Source organism: Octodon degus, unplaced genomic scaffold, assembly GCF_000260255.1.
Source record: "Octodon degus isolate 3935 unplaced genomic scaffold, OctDeg1.0 scaffold00004, whole genome shotgun sequence".
NCBI classification, from domain to species: domain Eukaryota; kingdom Metazoa; phylum Chordata; class Mammalia; order Rodentia; family Octodontidae; genus Octodon; species Octodon degus.
This window is the reverse complement of record NW_004524580.1, coordinates 8,806,837-8,818,366: the sequence shown is the minus strand read 5'-3', so window position 1 is coordinate 8,818,366 and position 11,530 is coordinate 8,806,837. Positions and strand designations below refer to the sequence as shown.

At 35.4% G+C, this 11,530-nt stretch overlaps 1 protein-coding gene across 1 annotated transcript in view; it reads left to right on the top strand.

Annotated features, from left to right (window-relative positions):
• The window catches only part of Ppfia2 (PTPRF interacting protein alpha 2), a 536,445-nt gene extending 526,430 nt beyond the window's left edge, over positions 1–10,015 (top strand). Inside the window, exons 26-29 of the mRNA XM_023717819.1 lie at positions 2,263–2,438; positions 4,391–4,459; positions 6,358–6,517; positions 9,758–10,015. Coding sequence (XP_023573587.1) covers positions 2,263–2,438; positions 4,391–4,459; positions 6,358–6,517; positions 9,758–9,786 — 434 coding nt within the window. The 3' untranslated portion in view covers positions 9,787–10,015. The remainder of the gene's footprint in view (positions 1–2,262; positions 2,439–4,390; positions 4,460–6,357; positions 6,518–9,757) is intronic.
• Positions 10,016–11,530: the final 1,515 nt, after the last annotated feature.

The window sequence follows — 11,530 nt, the reverse complement described above, 5'->3', positions numbered from 1 at the left end:
GAGACATAACACTCATCACTTGGATTTAGAGCCCTGCTTTTCTTGTCCCACTGTGTACATCTTGTTTATAGAACTTCACCCTCCTTTTCTACAGTGCATCATTTTATACAGCACTGTAAGTTTTGCTGGTTGCACAGCAGAGTAGAGTACTACAGTTTTATATTGTGTTGTACTTTACAGTACTGCATGTAAGAGTTATGCAAATAACACAAAATTCATTCAGCTGGACATTCCTTCGGCCGTTTCTCTGGTATGAATATTGTGATGTACATACAGTATAGAACTCCTCATTCGGTGACTGGTTCAACTCATGATCTGGTCACTGGCACTTAACTTGGTCTCTAAAAGTGAAATGTTTGTAACAGTACGAAGTGTACAAATCAAAAGCTAATATAATAAATGGTAAAATAAGAAATTTAAATATGCATAATAAAAACAAGCCACAAAGTAGGCAAATATATAAAAGATAAATAGAAAAACGATAGGTTGAATTTCAAATATCTGAGTCATAATATTAAATGGGAATAGAACATTAAATCTAATTAAAGGACCAAGGAAAAATGAAAACATTGACATGCTACACACCATGAACATACCTTGAATATATGAACATAATACAAAGGCTATATTTGCAGAGCATTGCATTTGCAAATGCTATTCGAAGTTTCTGTGATTCTTTCAATATCAGAATAGAAATCTTAAAGCCAAGAATATACTAGATATAAGTTGGGTGTTGCATTATAAAGGGGAAGATACAGCATATTTGTGTGCTTCTAAGATGGAGATTTAAAATACAAGGATCCAAAATGGGCTGATTTGTAAATTTCTATAAACATAATGTCCGTTAGTTTAAACTGCAATAAGATATCACACATATTAGGTTTATTGGGCTGGGCAATGAAGTCCAACAAACTGAATGATTTCAGAATTTAGTATCTCACTACGTAGAAGATTAAAGTTCCTGTTCGTTCTTCCTGAAGATTATGAACGGTGGTGATTCCTGCTTGTCTAGTGACTGCTGGTTGGCTGTGGGTAATTCTTCATGCTCTCTGGATTACAGGAGTGTCATTTGCCTTCTTCTTCCTGTGGTGTTTTCCATGTGTGCATGCCTATTTTCAAAGTCCTCCCTCCCCTTTTTGAGGTGAGGTTTCACTGTGTTCCCCGACTGCTGTCCAGTCCCCAGGCTCAAGCGATCCTCCTTCCTCGGCCTCTGAAGTAGTCAGGAAAGTACAGACATTTGACATGACGCCCAGTTTCCAAATCCTCTCTTTAAAGAAAGACATCCGCTGTATTGAATTAGGGACGACTCTAATGACTTCATTTTAATTGATCATTTTTATACAGTTAAGTTTCTTTTGTACAAATAGAAAAAATATTTTAATTTTATTTACTCCTTTGTTCCTTAAAATCGTTTTCCTATGAATTGTTCTGTTCCTTCTAATCTTTACGCCATGTTCTGCAAATTTATAACAGGAATACACGGAGGAAAAGAAATCATAGACTATATTTTGCTCATTTTTTGGCTATAAAATGCCTACTTCAGAGAAATATGGAGGTTTTACTTTTAGAAAATAAAATATGTCTTCTAGCTCAGTGCAATATCAACTTGTGGTTGAATTGAGTGCTTGAATTTGCATTTCTATGTCATTAGGAAATGATTGACAATGCTAGATGAGGTATCCATCTATTCAGTCTCTGTTTTAATTTACTGTTTCATTCTCTTCTATACGTATCTACTGGTCACTGTACAATATTTAAGTAGTGGCTAGTGAACATTTCTGGTACAATATTGAAATTATCTGGCCTTATTTACTGTCTTAACACAAATGAGAAACGTCTCCATCTGATAGTAGTATTGAACTTCAGGTGGGACCTTTAGGATTTATTTATTTATTTATTTATTTATTTATTTATTTATTGTGGAACCGGGGATTGAACTCAGGCCCTAGCACTTGCCAGGCAAGTGCTTATTCTACTGAGCTGTTTCTCTGCCCCTCCTTTAGGCTTTAGACTGGACATTGACTTCTATGATCATAGCACTACCATCAGCATAAAAAGCATTATAAGATGACAACTTTGTGTAGACTTAGAATAGGAATAGTTATTAGAATAGTGCATACATACAGCAGAGAGCAAGGTGCACAAGGAAGTGGATAAATCGACATAACTGTGATTTAGTTAGGCATCTGTGGCTTATTTCAGCCAAGGGTCTTATTACTTTGCAAAGCACTAGGGTCTCAAATGTTGCTTCTCTTTTCCTAGATGTGTTGGTGTGGAGCAATGATCGAGTTATTCGCTGGATACAAGCAATTGGACTTAGAGAATATGCAAATAATATTCTTGAAAGTGGTGTGCATGGCTCACTGATAGCCCTGGATGAGAACTTCGACTACAGCAGCTTAGCTTTGTTACTACAGATTCCAACACAGAATACCCAGGCAAGCCCCTTCATGCAGTGGTCTCAACGGCTCTTGGTTAATAGAAAGGCAAACTCTTAGAAAAAACATGTCTGTGTGTTACTGGCTTTAAAAATTAAATTTACTTTCACTGATAAGTAAAATATATAAATTGTACACACAATTATGTTTTAATATATGTGTACATTTTGTAACATTTAAATCAGGTTAAACTTATGTATTTCCTCAAGTATAATATTCTCTGTAGTGAAACCTTCTGAATGTTCTAGCTTTGAAAATGCACAGTAGATTACTACTGCCTTCAGTCACCCTACTGTACAGCAGCACAGCAGAAATTCTTGCTGTTATTAACTGTAACAGTATTGACAGATCTACCTGACTGAGAAGCTTTTGTCTGTCTTGCCCTCTCCATATTCTCTCTGGTATCTATAACCACCATTTGATACTGAACTTCTGTGAGATCCAGTGGTGTAGAGTCACATATGTGTGAAAACAGGTGATACCTGTCTTAACATCTGTGCCTGCCATATCTCATGCATTACATTTAAAATTCTTAGCAAAATCTGTACAACTCAGGAAACAATTATAAAGATTTCTCAGAATATGAAAACTAGAAATTCTACTTGACATAGCTATTTCCTTTCCATGCATCTTCCCAAAAGAGTTAAAGATGAAGTAGTATTGGGCTGCACGTGTACCCCTCTTAATTCCACCAAAACCCACATAGTAAATGTTGGGAGAGAGCTCTGTCTAACAGCTGAATGGATGAAGACAACATGATATTTATACACATAGTGGGGCATTGTGCTGCCACCAGGAAAGATAAATCTGAGTCATTTGTAGGAAAACGGACCCACGCCGAGATCACAATATTGAGTGAAACAAACCAGATACACATGGTTGAATACCACAGTTTCTTATATAAGAACTGCAGGGACTGGGGACATGGTGCAGTAGAATAAGCGCTTCTCTGGCAAGTGCAAGGGCCTGAGTTCAATCCCCAGTTCTGAAAAAAAAAAAAAAAAAGAACTGCAAATTATAAATAAACAGAAAGTAAAAGATAGATAACAGGAAGCAGGGCAAGAACCATTTCTCAAATGGTAAGGGGATAAGAAGACAGAAGGAATAGGAGGGAGAGGTGAGAAGAGAGATTAAAAAGGGAATTAAAATGTGTTATGTATATGTACCAACTCAGCACAAGGAATGTAAACATTATGTGCTAGACATGTATTAATAAAATTTTTAAAAACATTAGCTCAGTCTTTGCAATGTTTTACTGGTGTTTTCATTTCAAGCTAGAGTCCTTAATTTCCTGCCAAAACAAAATCATAAAATCAAACAGGAAAGGCTTTGGAGGTTAGTGCTATATGGCCCAATCTCCCAACTGGATGCAGATTCCGCCATTGTCCCTGGCAGATGGCCTTCCACGGCTTCCTGGAGAGGCTGTCCTTTCCAGTTACAGGTGTGAACTATTCATGCCCCTGGCATTGGGTAAATCAGCAATTCTGGATTCTTCCATTATGTGAATCAGTTAAGTTGCATACACATTAAAAATAAAACCTTCAACTAACACTGTAATGAAGAGGAACCTATTCAGAGATAGGGCACAGGAATCTTGGTATCTAAAGTTTCTTTGAATGATGATGATTGGACAGATTTGAGAAAGACCTGCAAACATTTGGTAAAATCCATAGGCCACCCTCACTCTTCATCTTGTATTTTGAGTATTTCAAAGTTTACATAGAAAGTCAAGTAGAATAAAGTAAGAAAGCAGAGGTGAAGCCCATTGGACTCTGACATTATGGAAAGTCCTGTACCATACAAAAGAAACTGTCCTACATAGTACTTGGAGCTCAAATGTATAATGACAAGTTAAAAATATAGTTTGGAATGGGTTTTCAGAGCAATATAATTTAAGTGTTTTGAAACAAAATGTGATTTTACTGAGCATAACAGTAATTTGGTATCAACAGGCACGGCAGATTCTGGAAAGGGAATACAACAACCTCTTGGCCCTGGGAACTGAACGCCGGCTGGATGAAGTAAGTCCTAACTTAATATTCCAAAGGACTCTTGGAGAACAGGGGAATGTGCTTTTAAGTAGTCTAATTCTTTGTTTGTTTTTGAAATATGACATGATTTTATCATTTAAACCCTTGTCTAGTTTTTTTTGAGTGTGAAAAAAATATAGCCAATTAACATGCCTAACACCCTGTGGATGTTTTCCCTGTAGGTTTGCAGATCACATTAAATTTTACTGACACAGATTTGCTTCTGTGGGCCTCAATTAAAAGATTATCTCTTAACCTTACCCCCTGAGAACTTTCCCCCATGATGCTGTCCCCCACGACACCGTTTGTGCAGTGACAACACTGTGTGCTGCCTTGGGAGATGGACGGAGCATCATTCAGACTCTCAGCTTATTTATTTTTGAGCTCTGAGGTTATACACTATAAAGTTATGTATCTCTGCAGTATAATTGTGGGGATTTGTAAAACAGAGAAATACTTATGTTCAGTCCAATAAGTTCTCCAATAATCAAGAAGTCATAGAAGTCACAGCTGTGAAAATCTGTTTCTTTTCTTATTTACAAATATTTTGTAACGCTAGAGTAGTGCAAAGCACAGAAGTGGAGAGGAGCAAAAAGTGATGTATTTTATCTATAAATGGCTACCAAGGCTAAACCAGATTCAGATCCTGCCTAAAGAACGTTAATAGTGTATATATTTAATAATACATAAATGATTTTTCTCTGGCAGACTTTCAATTATCATTTAATCAAATTGGTAATATATGAAGAATACATTATAGTGTTATTGATATATAAAAACACTAATCTGAGCCAATTATTTACTTCTTGATCTGTATTCTAAAATGAAATCAAATGAGTTAGCAAAGTAAACAAAACATGTTTGTCTGTAAACTTTAGAGAATAATCTTTCCCTAAATAAGAAACATGGTGACCTTAGAAGACAAGATCTCTGTGAAAACTTTAATAGTTTCCTTTGAATTAGACAAAAAGAATAATGCTGGATAAATGCTAAATTATATATTAACCTTATCAATTCAGAGGAAGATAATTGTACAGTATAGGTACTCTTTGTATACAGAAAGGGAAGGGATTATTTCATTAAACTGTAACAGAACCAGCAACTGGTATTATGTGACTATCTAGAGTGACATCATGGCTTTCATAGCACCATAATGACACAGTCTGCAAATGGTTCTCAACAAATTACAAGTGAATTGTATATCACTTCAAATCTAACGTATCATGACTGTAGAATTTCTTACACAGATCATAGTCTATAGTAGCTTGCATTAGTCAGGTTTGCTCAAATATAGACTTCCTACATCTTTTATCTCTTGCATCTATAAGAGTGATATTTCTCAAAGGTGTGAGTCAAATGTAGTCTGCCCAACAACTAACTCAATAAAGGTAACATCTTATGCCATGCAACCACTTGGTATTAAATGTAAAAAAAGTAAAACCAATATTCCTTTTGCAAAAAAAGTTTGGTATTTTATTTTAGTTTTTTTATTCCAAACTTTAGATAGAAAATGATGTTTGAAAAGTTCTATAAAACATTTCTGTTTCACAGCCAGGTGTGGCAGTACACACCTGAAATCCCAGCACTCAGACGGCTGAGGCAGCAGGATTTGCCTTGAGCTCAAGGCCAGCCCTCGCTGCACAGTGAGCTCAAGGCCAGTCAGAACTACACACTGAGACCTGTCTTAAAAAAACAAACAAAATTTCCATCTCAATTTTCCTCTTTATCTTGGAATCAACAGAACCCTTGAGATGAAGCATAGTATTCCATGTCTATGCTTGGTACACTGAATGCAAATAATCTGTTACATGTTCCAAAGCACATCGCTTTATGCACCTGGACTAGTGTATTAGTTTCTATGACATCAAACTATAACTCTGTATTGCCAGAATGATGACAAGAATTTCAGACGTGGATCAACCTGGAGAAGGCAATTCCCTCCCCGAGAAGTCCATGGAATCAGCATGATGCCTGGGTCCTCGGAAACATTGCCAGCTGGATTTAGGTTAACCACCACATCTGGGCAGTCCAGGAAAATGACAACAGATGGTACAGTAGTTTTATATTTTTCTTTTAGAATAGAATGCTTGTTTAGCAAAAGTCAATTAATTCTCTGACTTTGCATAGCTCTCTGGAATTTACCCTTTCTTGAGATGGTTTGCTTTGCTTGGATTTTTACTTTGCTTTCATCAAAAACAAACCTCTTTTAAATTGCTGATGCATGACTTGTGGCATTGTATTATCATGTTTAAAATAATATATGATATCCTAAAGAGAGAAATTCTGACTAATGTCCACATCTAGGAAGAACAAGAGATCCTGAATGACTGATGTCTGTTTTATGTTTGATTGTTTCTTCGTTTACAAATGAAATAATTTAAGGAAGAGTTTGGATTTCTATTCAAGTTTCATAGAATGTGGAGATTAACTCCATCAGCCCTTCATATAGCTAAATACTGGAAATTTTATATATAATCATGTAAATTCAAATTCGCCAGACAGTTTTATGTCTGATCAGAACAGAAGGCCTTAAGCAAACAATCATAATCATAAGAAGAAAAGTAAATCAACACCAAAACAACCACAATTGCTCAATTAATATTTCCTTCTGTGGACATTAGACTTCTGTTAAATACTTCACAAAGGAAAACAGTAATTCTGGAGAGACGGTTTTGAAGTAGTAGGCATAAAATTATTTCTGTTTGAGAAGAATTATATACTCCCTTCTATCAAAATAAACACTGAGAATCGTTATCTGTTTTCAGGGTTACAGCTATTATGATTCTCAAAATTAATTTCAACACAAACTATTATTTTTGATCTACATCTCTTATACTGTGGAACTTCTTAGCAAAATTCTTGAGGAATTTAACAGGATTAAAATTAGTATAGAGGTTCTTCAATACTCAGAGGAAAAACAGTTCACTGTACTGAGTTCTGTAAGAGCAATCTTGCCAAGGAAAGCAGCAGCGCCTTGGGGGAGCTCTCATTACAGATATCCATCTAAGGGGAGATACATACCCTTAAACCGCAGCTGAAATACACTGGGATAAATTTGCCTTAGGAACGGGGTCTAGAGAAGTGGAATCTATGAGGGCTTATATCTGAGAGAAAGAAGTTCTACTAGTATGTTCTGCATCCCTTTATGCAGAGAAAATAAATCTTTCTCATCTGAAATCTTGTACGCAGTCATCGAAGAACTTCAAAGCCCTTTTCTCCATTTGCAGTTACCTCCTCAAGACTGCAGAGGTTAGACAACTCCACTGTTCGTACATACTCATGTTGACAAGCCACTCAAAGGAGGCAGCACTGACCTGCTGTGAGTAGTTTCCCTTTGGCTGACAAACAACAAGCCAACAACAACCAAAAATGGACTTCCATAGACTAGTAAATATACACTATGCCCTTTGGTATGGCCTAGCAGTACAGAGGTGAGATCACCCCTTTGAACTGCTAGAGGGGGGAAGTGACCTGTATATTTTACGTCAGTTTGCTATTCCCTATCATCACCTGTCTACTGTGGTTGAAGGTCCTCTGTTTGAGGCCTGTCGTTCAGTTATTACACATCAATGGGTTGTTACCATATTGCTTTCTACTTTTTAATAGCATTTCATACTGGCCCCGCCATAGCATTTTATTAACAAGAATCTGACACTAAGAGAATCATAGAATTTTAAGTGAATATCTTATGTATGGAATCCCAAGTAGGCATGTATGGATTTCAGAAAGTTCATCATCAAATAACGGCAGACAGTAGACTGATTTAGAAGTGGATTCCTTTTAACAGCAGAAGCAGAAACTGCGACATTGTTGATCTTTCAATACCTTGTTATTGCTTATCAGTGGGACATATTTGCTAAAAAAAGTATGAATTTCAGGATTTGAGGACTAAAAAACTAAAATTACTTTAAAATAATGAAGGACAGGAGCAGCACAATACATGACCATAGATGAAAGGTATTGTACGTAGAAAAATACTAGTTGATGGACACTACTTCTCAATCCATACAAAATGACATTTTAATGAAAAGTCTTACTATGATTTCCTGGCTTCATAAATGTCAAAGGTTCGAAAATCATTTGAAACTAACACTGCTTTAGCAAAAGTTTGTGGGATTTTTCAAGGAACTGATACTATGAAAACCAGTTTTAAAATATTATTGGGAACTAAACACGTACACAGGGATAGAAGGAAGCAGCAGGAATAGATAGAGAAACACTAACTTTGTGCTGTTTATTTTTTGACTGCCACAGAATGCTTTGTTGTCTTTTGATCCTCACAGAGGAGTTGATATGTTGTCTCATTTGGATCACTATTTGAAACGGGTAAAACAAAAAGCATCCAGATACAAGATTTAATTTCAAAAAGTATAACCCTACCATTAAAATTTTAATTACAGTATGTAATTTGGTATCTAATTAGGCACAATCTAAAGCATATAATAATTTGTCTAAATAAGAGGCTTTCCAAAATACTGTTTATAATAGATTCGACACATAATTTTCTCAGGAACTGAATACCTCACTAATTTACAAATGACTATTTAATATGTTTGACTGTGCTTGCTTCTTAGCTCTTGACTGATGGGTAGAAATATTCTTTAACTACTTGCAATCTGTTTCTAATGCATGCATTCTAGTTCATATTTCCTAGCTTTTACTATTAAACAGGGAGCTGTATTTTTTGACAAGAAATAAATCTAAGAAAATTAGTTCTTATTTGATGAAAAATTAATACTTACTGTGTTAGTAAAAATAATCCAGAATATGCTATATACACTTTCTTTTGTCAGCAACTTTGAGCTTTTCCTAAGAATATTATGGCTGGAAAGATTCTGTGATGTCACACCCCTGACAAAGACTCTGAACCACATTATTTGTTATCAATGTGTTTTTGTCATAATTAAACAAAATTATCTTTTTAAATGCCATAAATATATGAACTAGAATATAAATCTGTTCCATTGAATAGGACAATTCAACTCACTTTATAAGTAGCAAGCTGTAGAATTTTCAGAAGGCATGCTGACATTTGGTATGACTACTTTTATTTATATTATTGCCATACATTACCCAAAGTTAAGTGAGCTATTATACTGGTAGCGCAAAACCAGAGAAGGGCAAATGTCACTTATATCTGCTATTGGTTAGGTCCTAGGTGATTTTCTTTCCCTTGCTTTTTAGAACATCTGTTGGTAGGCTTCACAGAAATGGAGAACAAAGTAGACAGACAGGGTTTACCAGTCAGGGACCCTTCAGTGAACTAACGCTTTTCATTACATGTTTTAGATGTCGTCTTTTCAGCCTACTCTACCTAAAGTGCACTACCATCCAAGAAGACAAGCAATGAAAACCTTTGTGAAGACAGAGTTCAAAGGAAATAATGACAAGTAATGGTTTATTAAGAGCTGAAAAAGTGATGGGGGATCAGATATTAAGCTCGATTAGTTTACTACAATTGTAATAAAACGCTTAAGTCATTTGAATAATAAGCATCATCCACATCATCAATTCTGTACAACAGATGCTTTTATGAAACAGAACCACTTGTTTTCCATGTTGTAATATACTAGGCATTTATGTATTGCTGTGAATTTCTTTTTAAATGTGTAAGTCTTATGTAAATGGATATAAATATGATTTTTTAAAAAATAAAATATATGGTTCATGGAGTCTTGAGTGCAAACATTTGACAATTCCAAGTACTGTTTGTATTTTGCCATTACACCATTTTTACAGTTTTTGAATTGTATCAGTCAAATCAATGTCTCCTTGAAGCATGACTCATGCTTCAACCTGTTCCTTCTTCAAGTCTGTCTATATTTAAAGCTGAACACCTGCCTCTGATCATGTAAAATAAATGATTTAACCTGGATCTGGAGCCAAAAATGACCTTTAAAGGCAATCAGGGATGTCCTCTATCTTAAGAAATAGCACTGTGATGGCTCGATCTCCTTTTCGGTATAAAACAAAGCCAAACTGTTTACAAGAGTCATAAGCAATTATTTGAAAAAGAAATTTATATTACAAATCCATCATCTTCTCTTGCTACCTGTGGACCAAGAAAAAAGAAAACCTCTTTACTAAGTACCACATGTTCATTCAAATATCTTGAACCGCCAGCCAGCACTGGACAGTGAATGTCAACCACTGCAAAGTCTGAGGCTCATTTTCACTGAGAAACTCAGAATCCTAGAAATCCTTCCTTTTTATCAATGTAACAGGGCATTAGCCAGACTCATGTCAAACGTGATAAGCTTTTAGCCAAGTTGGCCTTGTGGGTCTTCCCTGAAGTCAGACTTGTCAGAGGAAATAAATGAAAGACAGAATTATGACATATATAGTGTATAAAAGGTATAGAAGAGTAATATCTTCCCTGTGGCTTTATTTGGTGGTGTTACTGTTGTTTATTCTTTGTTTATATGGGAGATTTCAAAGTAAAATCTATTTAATAATACAACTTATCTAACTGCTGATTTTCTGCTGCTTGGTCTTATTAAGCTCAAAACCTGTCATGAGTTGATTTCTTTTTTGTATTTTAATTTGCTATGTTTGCACGTACATTACATTTGTTTTGATGTCTATTTTTATTTAACAGATTCAGTCAAAAGGTAATGATAACAGAAACCCTCTCCACTGTCAATAAAAAAATACTTCCAGTTCTCTGTTTAAGCTTTGTTTCTAGTGATATAACATTTGCCTACTGAACTGTGATGAAAACCACGCTTTCAGTGACTCTCAAAATCTATTATTTCAGTTCAAAACTGAGTCTGCCACAAGAGGGAGCACTAAACCAGCTTATGGAAGTGATTTTGAATTTTCCTTCAATATTGCTTGAGCCGAAACAATGGGAAAGAGCGTTCTAAACTCACCTGAAAGTGAGGATTGTGCTTCATAGAAATAAATTATAATGCTGAAACTACGATATTAAAATGCCACAGTAGATTTGTCTTTATTCTCATACCACTGTGTTAGTTTTGCATCACTGTAGTGAAATATCTATTGTAATTAACTTATATAGACAAAAAAGGGTTGCTTTGACTCACGCAGTTTGGGAGTTTC